The sequence below is a fragment of the Cydia strobilella genome, chromosome 13 (assembly GCF_947568885.1).
Source record: "Cydia strobilella chromosome 13, ilCydStro3.1, whole genome shotgun sequence".
Classification (NCBI taxonomy): Eukaryota; Metazoa; Arthropoda; class Insecta; order Lepidoptera; family Tortricidae; genus Cydia; species Cydia strobilella.
The window spans coordinates 14920957-14937356 of NC_086053.1; the positions used below are offsets into that span (position 1 = coordinate 14920957).

The 16400-nt window shown below is 36.8% G+C and overlaps 2 protein-coding genes and 1 non-coding gene across 3 annotated transcripts in view; 1 reads left to right on the top strand and 2 right to left on the bottom strand.

The window, feature by feature from the left end:
* The window catches only part of LOC134746844 (Golgi-specific brefeldin A-resistance guanine nucleotide exchange factor 1), a 61086-nt gene that overhangs the window by 43848 nt on the left and 838 nt on the right, over positions 1–16400 (bottom strand). Inside the window, exons 2-14 of the mRNA XM_063681412.1 lie at positions 12860–12978; positions 12204–12312; positions 10789–10950; positions 9384–9489; positions 7842–8038; positions 7065–7230; positions 6636–6804; positions 5651–6090; positions 5114–5279; positions 4103–4253; positions 2886–3079; positions 1065–1273; positions 14–164 (exon numbers count right to left, since the gene is read on the bottom strand). Coding sequence (XP_063537482.1) covers positions 14–164; positions 1065–1273; positions 2886–3079; positions 4103–4253; positions 5114–5279; positions 5651–6090; positions 6636–6804; positions 7065–7230; positions 7842–8038; positions 9384–9489; positions 10789–10950; positions 12204–12312; positions 12860–12978 — 2339 coding nt within the window. The remainder of the gene's footprint in view (positions 1–13; positions 165–1064; positions 1274–2885; positions 3080–4102; positions 4254–5113; positions 5280–5650; positions 6091–6635; positions 6805–7064; positions 7231–7841; positions 8039–9383; positions 9490–10788; positions 10951–12203; positions 12313–12859; positions 12979–16400) is intronic.
* Positions 10029–10160, bottom strand: LOC134746963 (U11 spliceosomal RNA). The gene has a single exon (XR_010128276.1). It is a non-coding gene; the product is annotated as a U11 spliceosomal RNA (small nuclear RNA).
* On the top strand, positions 13472–15207 carry LOC134746751 (tRNA (adenine(58)-N(1))-methyltransferase non-catalytic subunit TRM6). The gene is made up of 2 exons (XM_063681278.1): positions 13472–14820; positions 15119–15207. The coding sequence occupies exons 1-2, from the start codon at positions 13564–13566 to the stop codon at positions 15197–15199; spliced, it is 1338 nt and encodes a 445-aa protein (XP_063537348.1). The 5' UTR covers positions 13472–13563; the 3' UTR covers positions 15200–15207.

Consider the following 16400-nt stretch of genomic DNA (forward strand, 5'->3'; position numbering starts at 1 on the left):
CTGTGGGACACACCTGTGGAGGCGCGGCGACGGGCAGCAGCCTCGCGGTGTGTCCGGCGCGGTAGCGGCCGGCGGGCGTGTTGCCGCGGCGCTGTAGCACGCGCCAGAGATACGCGTCGCGGACGGGACCGACGCGTTCCGCTGGCATCACCATTTCTTCGTTCCTGGTTAAAATACCACATTTTCACTTATTTCGTAGGTACACATAATGACAGAAATTTTGGGCCCTCCGGGGGCCTAATATTCAATCGTTAGAACCGTAACGCACTGTCGACTAGTCGCCGGCGATTTGGTCTCTCGGCGACCAAAACATAGGCAACTAGGGCCAGGAGACCAAGCCGAGAGCTCATCACCAAAACATGTTGTGTTCTTCAAAACTATGGAAGATAGAGATATTATAGAAGTTTGACTTTTAAAATAACACTTGAACTGCGTATGCTATCAAAATGGTTGCAGAATTATCTTGGTCTACCTCTATACACTTATTAATATAATATATATATTAAATATAGAAAAAACAGTTTTTTGTGCAGGGCAGGCAAGACTTTAAATAAAGTTTTGCTTAATTTAGACTTCGATATATTCAATGATAGCATATCTGTAATAAGAAAGAAATTAATTGCATTTTATATGGGTGATACTTCTAGCGCAGGTTCGGGCTCGGCTTACTAAAGTTGTCCTTTATAGGTGTATTTGCTTTTTGTTTTTTTTTTTTATTTATTTTTTTTTATTTTTTTTGTTTAATCTTTAAAGTTTTGTGCAGTCAGCGGTTGAAGTGGATGGTTACTTTCTGAATGAATTCCATTCCTGTTGTGTCTATGCGGTTTTGCAGCTGGCAGTACACACTAACCTTGGCTTGTGCTGTCGGTACTTGTGTGTTGAACTGAATTTTAGTTATATTTGATTTTTGTATATTTAATTTTTATAAGTGAGAACCTGTAATTGGCTCTGTAATTCTATTGTAGCTTTAAAAATGTTTATAGCTGTTGGTTTTCCATGTATGAAATAAAAATAAAAATAAAAAATTAATAAATCACCTAAAGATGTCATGTCAGACAACTTACTTGATAGAATGAAAAATGGCTTCAAGCATAGACTGGTCGAAGTCCCCAGTACCGTTACAGCCTCTTAGGTTCTTGACGAAATCCTCAACGGTCATGGGTACGTTGAGTTTCTTGGCGTTATGGTTGTGTTGGTCCATGTTGAGCATAATGACGGCGTAGGCTAGGCGGAAGGCTGCGTCGGTGTTGGCGAATGGCTCGCCGTTTGTGGTCTGGGGAGAAAACGAGATGTAGAAATCGGGTCAGCTTGCACAGCGCCATCTACCGACGAATTGCAACACGCACAAAACCAGTGTTCAGCGAAGCGCTCCATGACTAAGGGCAAAGATAGATATAACTCCGTAATAGATGGATACAGTCTAAGGAAAAAACGTGCCTCGAAAATCAAGAAAATTTGATTCTCGTTCAGAGGGCGTTACTAGCTTTGGCCTACTGTCGTATAGATGGCGTTGACGGTTTCGTTTGTTATTTAACAATTTTAACGCATATCAGTGAAAGAACATGGGTAAAAATCATAAAAATAATTAATGCAAGTATTGCAAATAAAAAAAATCATTTATCCATATATAAATACATTTTTTGATATTTTTATTTTTAGTTTTAATCGTGTGTCGATAGATGGCAGTAAATTTACTGTGGCTACAAAATTTAATATGACCAATGAGGATTATAATGAGGATATAATAAGATAGAGCGGTACTGTCATAGTAAATTTTGTAACCACTGTTAATTCACTGCCATCTATCGACATACTTTAAAACTAAAAATGAAGATTTATAAAAATACGTTAAAATGAATTTTTTATTTGCATTAATTATTTTTATATGATTTGGGACCATGTTCTTTCACTGGTATGCGTTAAAATTATAAATAAATAACAAACGAAACAGTCAACGCCCTCTATACGAGAGTAGGCCAAAACTAGTGGCGCCATCTTATCGAGAATCAAATTTTCGTGCTTTTCGAGGCACGTTTTTTCCTAAGACTGTATCCATCTATTACGGAGTTATATCTATCTTTGCTAAGGGCCAGTTGCACCAAGCCACCAACTACACTTGACAGACTGATCAACGTCACTCAGCGGTTTACTGTTTACTATGAAAAATTGAAAATTCCCATACAATTAGGCTTGAGTCGGTCATGAACTAAGAACTGTTAAGAATGAAATCCCGTGAAGGACCGAAAGGAACTAAATCTTTTTACACGCTCTTAATCGGTCTTTAGGTCCTTTAGTTCAGTGGGAGTAGAGAGCGCTTGACTGAGTGAAGTGAAACGGTAAATGGATGGAACGAAACGGTTGGCACTGTCCCTGGCACGAGTGTGAACGAGATGAATGAACGACGTGACACTCCTAAGCCCGTAAAATACGAAGGAAAATCAAATATTTTTCATAAATCTGATATTTGTTTTTTTTTTGTATTGTTAAGGTGTTTTAATGTTTGATATCGACAAATCGTATTGTACAAGTTAAATTGTATTCAGTTACTAAATATTGGAAAAAATCCAATTCCCGGCTCTCAACAACCGAACTGAACTAAAGGAACTAAAAGACCGAACTAGTTCGTTTGACCGATTGACCGAGAGCGGAGCGCTCTCTGTAGTGACCGAGCAGGCACAAGCCTACATACAATAAAATTTTGCGAACGCTTTACCGTTGACTCAGACAGACGGTTTGGTGCAATTGCAATCCACCCTAAGGTTCCCCCGGCAAACGGAAGGTCTCCAATTACTTAAGGATTCCACGACGACACACCGTTAGCGCGATGTAGAAACCGCATCAACCGGCACAGCGCCATCTAGCGATCGATTGCGTCAACAACTCACATGCCAGCGTTCAGCGAAGCGCTCCATAACCAGAAAGATTAGCGGCGCCTCCCCCGGCAGACGGAAGGTCTCCAGGTACAGCCGGAGCGCCTGGTCGATGCGGAGCCCGGAGTAGTCGAAGCTGCATGCGAAGGCTCCGAGGACACTGTAGCCGTCATCCTCGTCGCGGGATGAACGCTTGCAGATGTATTCACCTTTAGAATAAAATTGTTAAAATAAGCTTTTTATGCCACACTACCAAAGAGAATATATAGAATAGAGGGTTACTGTCATCGTAAATTTTGTAGTCACAGTAAATTTACTGACATCTATTAACACACGATTAAAAATAAAAATAAAAATGTACGAGTATACAAATATCAAACAATGTATATATTATATATGGACAAAGATACTCTGTAATAGATGGATAGAGGCTAAGGAAAAAACGTGCCTCGAAAAATCAAGACGATTTTATTCTCGATCAGATGGCGCCACTACCTTTGGCCTACTCTCGTATAGATGGCGTTAACGGTTTTTTTATTATTTAACTATTTTAACGCATATCAGTGGAAGAACATGGGTCAAAATAATATAAAAATAATTAATGCAAGTATTGCAAATAAAAAAAATCATTTATCCATATATAAATACATTTTTCGATATTTTATTATTATTATTATTTTCATTTTTTATATCTCAGCATAAGCTGGTAGTTAATGCCAGCTACGGGCCTAAGCCAAGTAGATGACATAAAGTCAAAGATATACATTTTAAAAAAAGGTTATTCAACTTATTCGGTTCTAGCTTCATCTATTATTATTATTTATTAAGAAACAAACAGTCTTATAAAACAACGACGTTTTACAGTACATATGGCCCTTTAAACTTTCGACATATGCACGAAAAGTGCTCTTTTACGCACTAGTGCGAGAAAGTAGCACCATATGTACTGTAAAAGGTCTTTAGACTTGACATGCATGTATATAGCTTAATCAGGTACGAAAAAAATGTCAGTGGATACAAGTCGTCACGCACTGAGCAGTGTCATACGTTAAGGCCCACTAACTATCAGTCCGCCGGACGATATCGGCCTGTCAGTTAGAACAAAAATTTGAAAGTTCCGAACAACTGACAGGCCGATATCGTCCGGCGGACTGATAGGCCCCTTTAGTGGTGACTGGATTGTTAAGTATAAGCGCTTGAAAACTCAGTTACAGCACATTTTTTTCCCTTACCAATCATTTTCTTATCCAAATCCGGGTTTTCTCTTAGGAAAAGCGCTACTTCTTCAGGCTCCAGGGGTGTTTTCAGGACTCCGTGTTCTTGTAAATATTCGATGCCTCGCTCTGGTTTCTGGTTGAAGAGTTCCGTGCCTTGCGTCACCCACTGGATAGAAAAAAACATTATTGGCGAGATATTTAAAAACCGGCCAAGTGCGAGTCGGACTCGCGCACGAAGGGTTCCGTACCATTACGCAAAAAAATCACGTTTGTTGTATGGGGGCCCCACTTAAATATTTATTTTATTCTGTTTTAGTATTTTTTGTTATAGCGGCAATAGAAATACATCATCTGTGAAAATTTCAACTGTCTAGCTATCATGGTTCATGAGATACAGGCTGGTGACAGACGAACAGACAAACAGAGAGACGGGCGGACAGCGGAGTCTTAGTAATAGGGCCCCGTTTTTACCCTTTGGGTACGGAACCCTAAAAATGGGAACTTCACCGATAAGATAAAATAATTGATATCTAAATGAGTCCTTGTTTTTGTAGATGGTATAGATGATATAGGATAAATGGAAGTTGATTTGACTTGTTTTTAACATGCAATCCATATTCTTGAGATGTGTTGACCTTACTTACCTAACCTTAAGATTGATTAGCCAAATATGTTTAAGATATAACTGAGCTATCGCAAAACTGAGTTATTTTTATTATGGTACCAACCCCGGAATCGCGAAAAAAAAAATATTGGCCGTTTCACACATTTTGGTTGATCAAATGTCTATGTTTTATGGACGAGATAAAAAAATATAGCGATTTCGGGATTCGTGACATGATAACAGTAGCTCAGTTTTGCGAGTAGAATCGAACCCTGCATTTAAAGTTTGACAATTTCTAATAAAAGTTATTTACATGGAATTTAGATCTATTTAAAAAACCAGTGTAAACTTGTTATTATATGGATTAATTTAGATTTTATATGGACTTCAAGAAAATTTTACATGAACAAAATTGCAGTTACCTTTTTCATATTCCTAATGTTGTCCAACTCAGCTTCTGAAGGCACATCTGACACTATCTTATGCCGCTCGGTCCGACCGCAGCCGAAATACTGACTTATGTCATGAGTTACGTCACTCGCGGAGTCCTCCATACCGCCTAATTCTAAGCTAACGTGACCGCATTTCCTGTAAGATATATAAAATTTTATTTGGTAACAATTGTAGCCGTAATTAGTTAAATCAACTGCACAAGGAATCTTGGTGCTATAAATAAATTTAAACAATAAATTTGCATAATGAATTTATAATTATGTCCTTCATCTAGGACACTGGGTTATAAGTCCTAATTCTTATAATACATGTACAATCTCAAAAAAAATATGTCCTTTATATAGTACACTGGGCCATTACTGAAATTCTCATAAAACGAGCTAGGATTCTGCATTTTTTAAAGATAAATACAAATAAATGATTCTAAATTCAAGACTCGAAAAAGTTGACCATTAACTGTTCGTCTCTATTTATTACTTTTGTCCACAAAACTAAAAAAACTATACCTTTCTTTTTCCTCCTCTTCAACCACAACTTCCGTCTCACTCTCCTTCGGATTACTCATTTCAATAGCTTCTATTATAGTCATCAGCGCCTCCAAAGACAACGTATGTATATTATAAGCCGTTGCCGATACAACATTCTTTGATAATAATTTAGTCATTTCTTCAAACACATTCATACAGTATATATCGCAGTCATAGTTTAAATATAACTCGTTACAAATTCCTGGTATTCTGAATATCTGTGCTAAGCTTTCTAAGGTCAGATGCTGTATTTCTTTAAGTTCGTAGTTCGCTTTAGAGACGTCCATTGAGACAATTTCTATGACTTTTTTGAAGAAGGCCTCCATTTGGAATTTGAGGTGGAATCGAAGGGCCTCGAAGAGTAGGAAGGTTATTTGGAGGTCCAAGGCGAATATAGATATCCGTTCTGTGCTCAGCAACTGTAAAAATAGAAAGGGGAGTTTTTAATTTAAGAATATATTCTAAGACATTTTATTACAATTCAACATTAATTAGAATACAAACAAAATCACACGGAGTAGCGGCGAAGACGGTTATTAGATTTAGAGCTTTGTGTTTTTTTTTTAGAATAGAACATGCTGTTGAACAAACTCTCTAAAGTGGAATTCGAAAGAGAACTAAATAAAATTGAAATATAGAAAAATCGGACAAGTGCGAGTCGGACTCGCCCACCGAGGGTTTCGTACTTTTTAGTATTTGTTTTTATAGCGGCAACAGAAATACATCATCTGTAAAAATTTCAACCGTCTAGCTATCACGGTTGATGAGATACAGCCTGGTGACAGACAGACGGACAGAGGAGTCTTAGTAACAGGACCCGTTTTTACCCTTTGGGTACGGAACCCTAAAAAAAGTACAAAACATGGTGTCGCACCATTTTAGAGGAAAATCAAATTCCATAATAATATCATTTTGGCTTTCGATCGGAGTAGTTTATAGGATTGTCATGATCAGTCATACTTACACTAAGCAGATTCCTACAGAGTGGATCCTTCACCAAGTACAAAAGCGAAGGGTACCGAGCCAACTGGTCAGCGCCCACCTCTAAAGCTGTGCCAGCTAGACTAAGCCCAAGGTGAACCATACCGGACGTATTTTGGGTGTCCAGGGGGTTGCATAGGGATATTATGAACCTGGGGAACATCAATGAGTGTCAGTAGATAACATACATAAGAAATAAAAGTTTAACTTCTCAAACCAAAGCTTATAAATTTGTTAACCAGAAAACGACCTTCATGTTTTAAATTCATAATGAATGATGCAACGATTCTTAAAAATGCTGATATTCAACGAATACGAATATTAGTGTTCGTATTTGTTGCATCCCTAATTTGTACTATTGGTAGGACAGTGGGCCAACAATTAATAACTCTTTTCTACTACTATTACGTACCTAAAAACCTCTCGAACGCAAGCTAGCCCATAAGGCTGTAGGTCTAGAGCCTCGTCTTGCTGCGTGAATCGTATTCCTCGGTGGTTCACGTATTCTTCCAGTTTTTCTGATTCTTCGGCTGGTTTAGAAGTAGTTGTGCCGTCGGGGTCTGACTCTGGGGGTAGGACTGTAGAAAAAATATGGAAATTAAATTCCCATCCCTAGCTATCTCACACTGACATATGTGGGAAATCGGGAATCGATAGTGATCTTTCATCCACCCTTTTTATTTTACAATCAGTGTCTAAGGTTTGTATACCACCAGTCCAATTTTTTGGTTCAATGTGCATTGCGTCTCACTCTTTCACTAAGCAAAATGTGAGACGTAAATACACATTGGACAAAGATATTGGACAGACGGAATACCACCCTAAACTGTTACTACCGAACGTACTTAATTAAAAATATATTTATTCCTGGATCTTGTAGGCTAAGTTATATATCTTTAAATGTGTATAATGGCATGTGGTTTGTCTGTTATTTTTTAAGAATATTGAATGTAAATTATTCTCCCAAGTATTGTTTGTTACTCGTACCTCCGATATCATAGAAAAAAAAAGCTAGGAGTTTGTCTGACATATCAGATTGCCGGGATTTAATGTTGCCATGTCAATTTATTTTTATATTTATTGATGCTATTGTGAATGTTTCCTAAGCATGAACGGAAGCCCTTAGGCTTACAGATTTGTGTGCGTGTGTGTGAAATCTAAACAAATAACTATTATTTCTTCCTCTTACCTTCTGCAGGTTCCTCCACCGGTCTCTCTGTCTCTGTCTCATCAGCATTGACACACTTCTCCACAAGTTGGGCTATAGACGAATTATCTGTGGTCGCCAGATCCATAGAGGAGTGGCGTGTATGTTTCTTAGGGCTCTTGATCGATTCCACAGGCTCTATTGTTATTTCCGCTTCGTTTATTAGGTTTTTGTCTTGGCTGTAAGAAAAAAAATGGTCAGTATTTTAGACTATTAAGCACAGTGAGGTGTTCAAGAAGTCAGTTCATATTTGTACAGCAAACAAGTCTACAAAACAAACTTTACAAAAAAAAGTGTGTGCGTGTAATCTTTACGCGCGATTGAAGTAAAACTTCTTTGACTTTTATCGCTATGTTGGCACTTTGACGTGTGTCCTATTGTGCGAGTGCCACTACTGGGCGTTACTTCCGTCAGAAAAAAATCTGTGTTACCCTCTAGTCGCGCCTAATGAAGTTTTCAAAAATGAAATATATACGCCAGGGGTTCCTAAGTAAAGTGGGGCGACGTGAGGCAATCATCCTCACCATGTACTTCGAATCTATTTCTAATAGGCACCGAGATTACAGTCTGGCAAAAAAGAGTAGAAATTAAAAAGTGGCAAAACTGTATTGTCGTCCCTTTCAAATCAATCTAAGAAAAACGGGACGACACTACAGTGTTGCCACTTTTTAATTTCTACTCTTTTTTGCCAGACTGTACATTTTAAATTTTGAAGTGCGCCGCGGACTGAAATAGATTGGGAATGAAAACCCCTGACGCTATCCTATGTTAAAGTTAACCATGAATTTTACAAAAAAAATAGTACCTATTAAGATACAGGTGATCGAAATTCCTCATTACAGTTTGTTTATATTTAAAAATCATTAAAATAAGACATGACACTTTGATAGTTTATTGCTTAAAGAAAATCGAATAAACCCAGACATACTATTGAATGAAAAGATTTCCATCCAAAATAGCTAAAACAATCTATATTACCTTATTTTTGTAGGACTTTGCCGTCACAGATAGGAAACACTTATACCACTGAGCCCTTCGTGGTTGAAAAAAGGTAGATCCAACAAATTCAAATTCACGCAAGTATATCACACCGCGAATAATGAACAATTTATCAATAGAAGACGAGTGTGCTAGTAAAAACATCTTTAAATCAAAAATTAAGAAGTTGCTATTGGGTACAACGCATGACTAAATATATAAGATAGGTAAATATTGTATATAAATAAATATCCTTTATTGCACCAAAATCATACATTTTACATACATGTAAAACTACAAATAAATTCTTAAAGAATAACAACAACATATATACCTACAACTTACACTTTGTTAATGTAATATAAAAGTATTAACCTTAGTAATATAAGTTAATCATTAAATTTAGATTAAGGTACTAACATTGAAAATGAGTGCACCATTTCGCCGTTAAACGCAAGTTTGGCGAAACTTGTATAAGTTTAAAATGTGTTATACTTTTTTGAAAAAAAAAATTAAAAAAAATATATATATATAAATAATACGTACCTATTTCGCAGACTGTCAGCCTTTTTAGCTTCCGCGTCCGTTTCTGGGTCAATAGTCGGGCTAGTAGGTTCTGTCATTGAAGACTTCCTTTCCAGTGAGTTAGTACCTGAGAAAAAAAATGTAGGTAAATAACAGCTGAATAGATAAAATGTCAAGCGAATTAGAGTGGTTGTTCATTGCCTAATAGCATCTTAAGGTACCGTACAAGAAGAAACAGGGAAGAAAATGTGATTAAAATTCTTTTCCGATTGAAACTTCAACTCTGTTCTAATTGAAAATGATTGTAATTCATATTGAAGTAATTAGTACTACGGGAAGGACGGTGGGCCTTATGAGGTTAGACCAAGAAATGTCTGCAGAGATTTTATATACTCATATATTGAGTTGAATGAAGAATTTGATAGATGAATTCATTCAATATGAATCACTCAAATAAATTAGCGTCCTTGTCGCTCTCTAAGCGAATGAGCCAGTAAATGAAAAGGTTTTTAAACTGAACTGAAGTAAAGAACTAAACTAAATGAGTCCGAACTGAACTAGTGAATGAACGAGTGACATCAAGTGAAGTACTTCATTTGGATCCGTCAAGTGTCATTCGCGAACTACTCATACTCATGTCTATAATAAACTTAAATAATAAACAGAGGAGGCGCCGGTACATATGGGGTAGCCAACTGCCTCACCGTTAAAAAAATTACATGTTGAGTATGTCTTGATAACCATACTCCGCCGACCGTCGCCGGCCGACGTGCCATCAAAGCGGCAAACACCCTTTTTAAACATGGCGGCCGGGTCACATTACTCTTATAGAAGCCACGGGAAACTAACGATAGCGTGAGGCAGCAGTGGGTATAGCGACATCTAGCGGGAAATGTTGGGACTAGTTTCAAGTTAAGTTGGTCTTGTTCGATTTTCAATATCGGATTGTGAACAAGGTTTTAATAAGGAAAATGATTGCCAGTTGTAAAATACAGATGGCGGTAGGCCTCATAAGCACGAACGCTTTTACAACGCGCGTTAAAAAAGCGTTTGAATGAATCTTACACAAATGGATACATGTCAATTCATACGATGGTGGTGGCGTTTTTTGTTGGATATTCCAGATAGGTTGATTCCAGAGTGCGTAGCCAACGTGCAATCGTTTACGCTCCGTAGCGAACGAAACGCAACTGTCATTGTCGCACTAATATGGAAGAATGATAGAGGGAGACGACTATGATACGCTACGGAGCGTTAACGATTGGCACGTTGGCTAAGCGGCCAGGAAATTAAAATTCAAACATCAAAATTATTCACCGAACATTCTTATCGTCGTCATTGGCAAAATCCCTCCTGCCAAAACCCACAAAAGGGGATAGCCATATAAAAAAAGAAAAAGAAGTCAAACGGCTCGTCAGAAACTTACTATTAGCCGAAGTAATCTTCTTCTTAGGCTTGTCTCTCTTATTTAGCGAGAGTGCGGCAGCTGCAAAAGCGGCATTGTCTTCGGCGGGGAACTGCGGCAGCCGCATGAAGATGAGCTGCGTCATGTCGCGGAGACATTGCTCCGCGTTGCGGCGGAGGAGCTCTGCAAACATAAATTAACAAAAAATCATGGAGACTATATAAAGGAGCCAAATCTCTATGTATGAAAAGTGTCCATCAAAAAACAGTAATTAGGCGGCGCCACCATACACCGAAATACTACCAAAATCAACCTACGTAATTTGGTCGGGTTATTTGTTGCCTTATATGGTTCATGTTATACTCATGTCCCAGAGCCTAACTAGCGCCACTGGAGAGATTAGGAACTATTATTTAAAGCTGAAAGCGGTCACTTTTGCAACAAGTCTGCCATAAGAGATTGGCATCCTTTCTATACCATCCATAAAAAAATAAATTAGTGCTAACCCGTTATACTGTAGTGTGCGCTACGTACGTTACACACACCTTCATACTGTATCTATAGATATTCCGTAGGTTAAGGCTCATATTTCATTAATTAAACTATACTTCCAACCAACAACTTGTCTCAATGGACGCCACACCTCACAATACTTACTTGCGTATTTTTTGCATGCAATTGCAAGTAACCAACAGTTTAATTGTTTGTTAGGAATCGTTAATAGCGTTGTCGAAGTGTGTCGACTACTAGCGACATCTAGTTTTTAATTTTATATCATATTAAGCCCTCGTATCGAACTAGGATCCGCGTACGAGGAAACTATTAAAAATAAAAAAACCGGCCAAGTGCGAGTCGGACTCGCCCACGAAGGGTTCCGTACCATTACGGAAAAAAACAGGAAAAAAAAATCACGTTTGTTGTATGGGAGCCCTATTTAAATATTTATATTATTCTGTTTTTAGTATTTGTTGTTATAGCGGCAACAGAAATACATCATCTGTGAAAATTTCAACTGTCTAGCTATCACGGTTCATGAGATTCAGCCTGGTGACAGACAGACAGACGGACAGCGGAGTCTTAGTAATAGGGTCCCGTTTTTACCCTTTGGGTACGGAACCCTAAAAAAACCCAGCACTCAAGAGGTTAAATTTCTTTACTCATATCCAGAATAAGGGTATTCCACCTAATCCACCTATCCAATTTATTTGTCCAATGTGTATTGCGTCTCCCATTTTTCTTATTAAGAGAGTGAGAAGGTGGAATATCAACCTAAGACACTTTATTTATGTGCCACCATATTATTATATTTTCAGTCATATTTTTACACAAATATACCTATTTAAAAAATTATAATCTCATACTATCATTTTAATCTTCCTAATTCTGGATATCAGTAATAATATATTGACTACTAGTACTTTCTAGCAGTCTGTTACCTGTGAGTCTGGTTTCGAAGCAGATGCGGAAACAGCTCAGCATGATCTCGCATACACTGTCATCTGTCAGCATGGCGCCTTCCGGACTCAGCATTAGTGTGCGCAAAACCTGGAAAACATAATTACAGTTTTTAGTAGACTTATCATAGTCTGGTAGAAAATAAGCTTAAAATGCTTAAATTGTAAGAAGTTAGGTCATTGCGCGTTGGCGGGTCTGCCTTGTGGCTTGTGGCCAAAATTAATTAAATAAATATTATAGGACATTCTTACACAGATTAACTAAGTCCCACGGTAAGCCCAAGGAGGCTTGTGTTATGGGTACTCACACTCAGACAACGATATATATAATATATAAATACTTAAATACATAGAAAACACCCATGACTCATGAACAAATATCTGTGCTCATCACACAAATAAATGCCCTTACCGGGATTCGAACCTAGAACCATTGGCTTCACAGGCCGGGTCACTACCCACTAGGCCAGACCGGTCGTCAAATTAAAAACATAAACTTCACATTCACGATAGTAAAAAGGGGGCTCCTGTACTTGTTTTGTTTTGGAGGTCATTGGGGGAGGCTTTTGTCCAGTAAAAGAATCAAGAAGTCAAGATCAAGACTAACGATCAAAAGATGGTGATTATTGTAGTGTTACCTGTAATATTTTCATAAGCACAACACCGTCGGACGAATGGTCTGTGCCGACAAACCGTGCGTGTGTAACCGCGTCAGCGATGTCTTCCACGGTGGCTGGCACACTGGGATGCGTCGGATCTGAAATTAAAAATGTAATGTGGTGTGGTGTAATGTGTAGAATAAAAAGATACAAAAGGGAATCAAAAACTGCACATTTTTATTAGCGTACAGATGGCGCTACTGCGCTATTCGTTTAGACAAGCAGCAGTGTCGCCATCTGCACCGATATAGATGATAGTTATAGCAACCTCGTATATTACTTACAATGTATTAACGAGTTTTTTAATAATTCAATATATACAAGAATATAATTTTGAAGTAATTGAAAGATATAGTTGGTCAAGCAAATCTTGTCAATAGAAAAAGGCGGCAAAAATAAAAAAATGTAGGCGCGAAGGGATATCGTCCTATAGAAAATTTGAATTTAGCGCCTTTTTCTACTGACAAGATTTGCTTGACCAACTTTATTAATTAATTTAACCGATTTGTGTAAATTCCAATATACACGTCTTAAAACGTAGCTCAAACGGCGCGGCACAGTGACGTTTAGATTTTGAGGTTATGTTAATTGAGTGACGTGACGTGCTACTAGTTCACGATATACTTTTATTGTATTAATAGCAAGTATTAACTTTATAAAATTTTAGTTAATTTAATAATAAAATGACGCCAGACAACACGATACGTGTGGGGGAGTACATAGTTATACAGAAGCAAAATTATAGGAAGCTACACAAATTCAATAAACCGGACTCATGTATCAACATTGGACGGGACAGCGTTAATCTAACTGGTATAGAAGGCTGCCGGTTCCATTCTGTGTTTAAACTTATCCCAAAAGGTGGAAAAAGGACTAAGGAATTCTCTGTACAGTTAACAGAAGAGGCTGGCGATTTAAAAGACGAAATTGACGTCAAAACATCAGGCACGGACAACAGAAACATTATTGATGACGGACAATCGCAAAAACTATCTTATTCCGAAATTGAGGAGCTGAGAAACGACGCTAAAAAGGCATCAGACATTGTAGAAACTTTAATATCAAATTCAAACACTTTTTCAAATAAAACTGAGTTTTCTCAAGAAAAATATTTAAGGAAAAAGGAGAAGAAGTATTTTGAATACGTTCAAATCCTTAAGCCGAATCTGCGCATGATTTCAGAGATTATGTACAAATTGGAGCCAGGAAAAATACAAAATATCCGGATTGATACATTATCACAAATTATTACAGCTGTCAACATACAATCGGAAGGAGTCCATCTTTTATATGATTCCGGGTCAAATGGTTTGCTAGCTGCTGCATTATTGAGTGCTATAGGCGAATCTAATGATGGAAAGCTAATACATATGCATCCAGGCAACATGTCACAGAAACAAGCATTACTAGCTATGAATTACAAAGAGGAACAATCAAGCAGATGTGTCTCTGTTAATATTTACTCTGTATTAAGACAGTATTACCAAGGTTGTGACATACATGACACAAATGAGAAAACTGACCATAACACCATGAAAAGGAAGGCTGAGAGTCCTGTAATTCAAAGTAAAATACCTAAGCTTGAAGAAAATTTAGAAGAGAATACAGAAACTAAACCAGATACAGAGGAAAAGGCAGTTGATAATTCAAAAACAAAAGAAAATGATGGCAAGCCCAAAGAGTTTAAAAAACCTAAATGGCATTTTGAAAACATTACTGCAGCTGAATTGCTAAAAGGCAAAGTGGATTCTTTAGTCATTGCTTGTAAAGAGGACCCACAGAATTTATTTGATGAACTGATGCAGTTTGTGAAGCCAGGGCGGCCATTTGCAATTTATTATACAGTGGCGGAGCCCTTGCAGAAGATGTACATGAATTTGAAGATAAGAAGCAATGTTGCTGCACTCAAAGTAACTTGTAATTGGATGAGGAATTATCAGGTATATATCATTTAATTTAAAGATTTAGTATTCAAGTTTCTAGTTCCTATAAAGAAAGTAAATATTTTTAATGTGAGATTATAAACTGAAAATTAGTAAAAAATTTAACTAGTGAAATCATATTTTCAATCAAATTAAATCATATTCAATTTGATTGTATAGTCAAGTTTATAAATTAATCCAATGCATATTATGAATTCAACTGTACACTCTGTCACTTCTTGCAGAGTTAGTTAAGCTGAACTATTGATATCTAGGTCTCAAAGATTTTTAGTTAAAAATGTATTTCTATTTTTAGGTTCTGCCAGATCGGACACACCCTGAGGTGATGATGAATGGAGCCAGTGGATTCCTGTTGACCGGCTATGTTTTGAAATAAAGTCAAATATGGCTATTTATTAGTTTTATTTAACACTAGCCTCTTCCTAAAACTTTGTCTGTATAGAAATTAAACCCTCACTACTTTCATACTATTTTGCAATCCCTATTGCATCCCTTTACGTGTTGAATTCTGGTTTAAAAAATATTCTATGTCTTTTTCCAGCGCAACTATTTTGCCTTGAAAACTTTTGATTTAATAAGAACAAACATAAATCTTTCACATATTATGTAGGTGTATTAATAAATACTTTTACTATCAGAACCTATTAAGCTAAATTGATACTTCACTGCCTCCGTAACTCAAAAAAAATCTGGTCCTCCAATACAAGACCTTATTTTGCACCACTTCATGCCATTAAACTAATTGATGGTTATTTTAATGTCAATTGTAGTTTTTTATTCAAATGCACTGATTCAGATAAGGAACGCTAGATTAGGTGATTACTAGTAGATAGGGTTTAGCTGTGGTTTAGCTGTTATTGTATAAATAGAGCAGTTTTAAGATTGCCTGATAAAGGCTCTTATTTCTCCGATTGCCATTATTGTTAAATATACTTTTATACAATTGATAGACCGGACATGTAATCTTAGTTTAAAACTATTTATAACTGTTGTGCATGAGAAACAAAATTTACTAGAGAATTAAATACACACACATATGAAAGGTTAAAAGGAAGGTGTTTTGCCACATTTCATAATAGAATAGTCAAAACAGCTAGCTAGCACTCGAATTTAAGTACACAGTAAAGATAAGAAGATAAACTTGATACCATTCATGTTAAACACAACACACACACACACACACCTGCTGTTTACAATTAAATAGTAATAATATGCCTTGATGTAATTTCTTTACTAAATCTAAATTGTGATTTATCTTGTATAGATTAAGCTTTTATTTTTATTTAATACTGTAAGCTATATGTATTACTTAGTAGTCTTAGTACAATGCCAAAACTTCAGCGTAGGAAGATGTTAATTAAAAATTGGAATTGTTTCAACTGACTCCACAAGACAGGCCCAGCCTAGCCTAGCCTAGTGTGGAGGCCATAATTAAAACAATATGTATTATTTTTGGTAAATAAACTATTTTTATTTATTTATTTAATTTATTTATTCTGCTTTCTAAAAACCAATACATTTATTCATTATAGTGTTATTGCGAAGGAAAGATCACTGAGTATAGAAAAATCATTTCA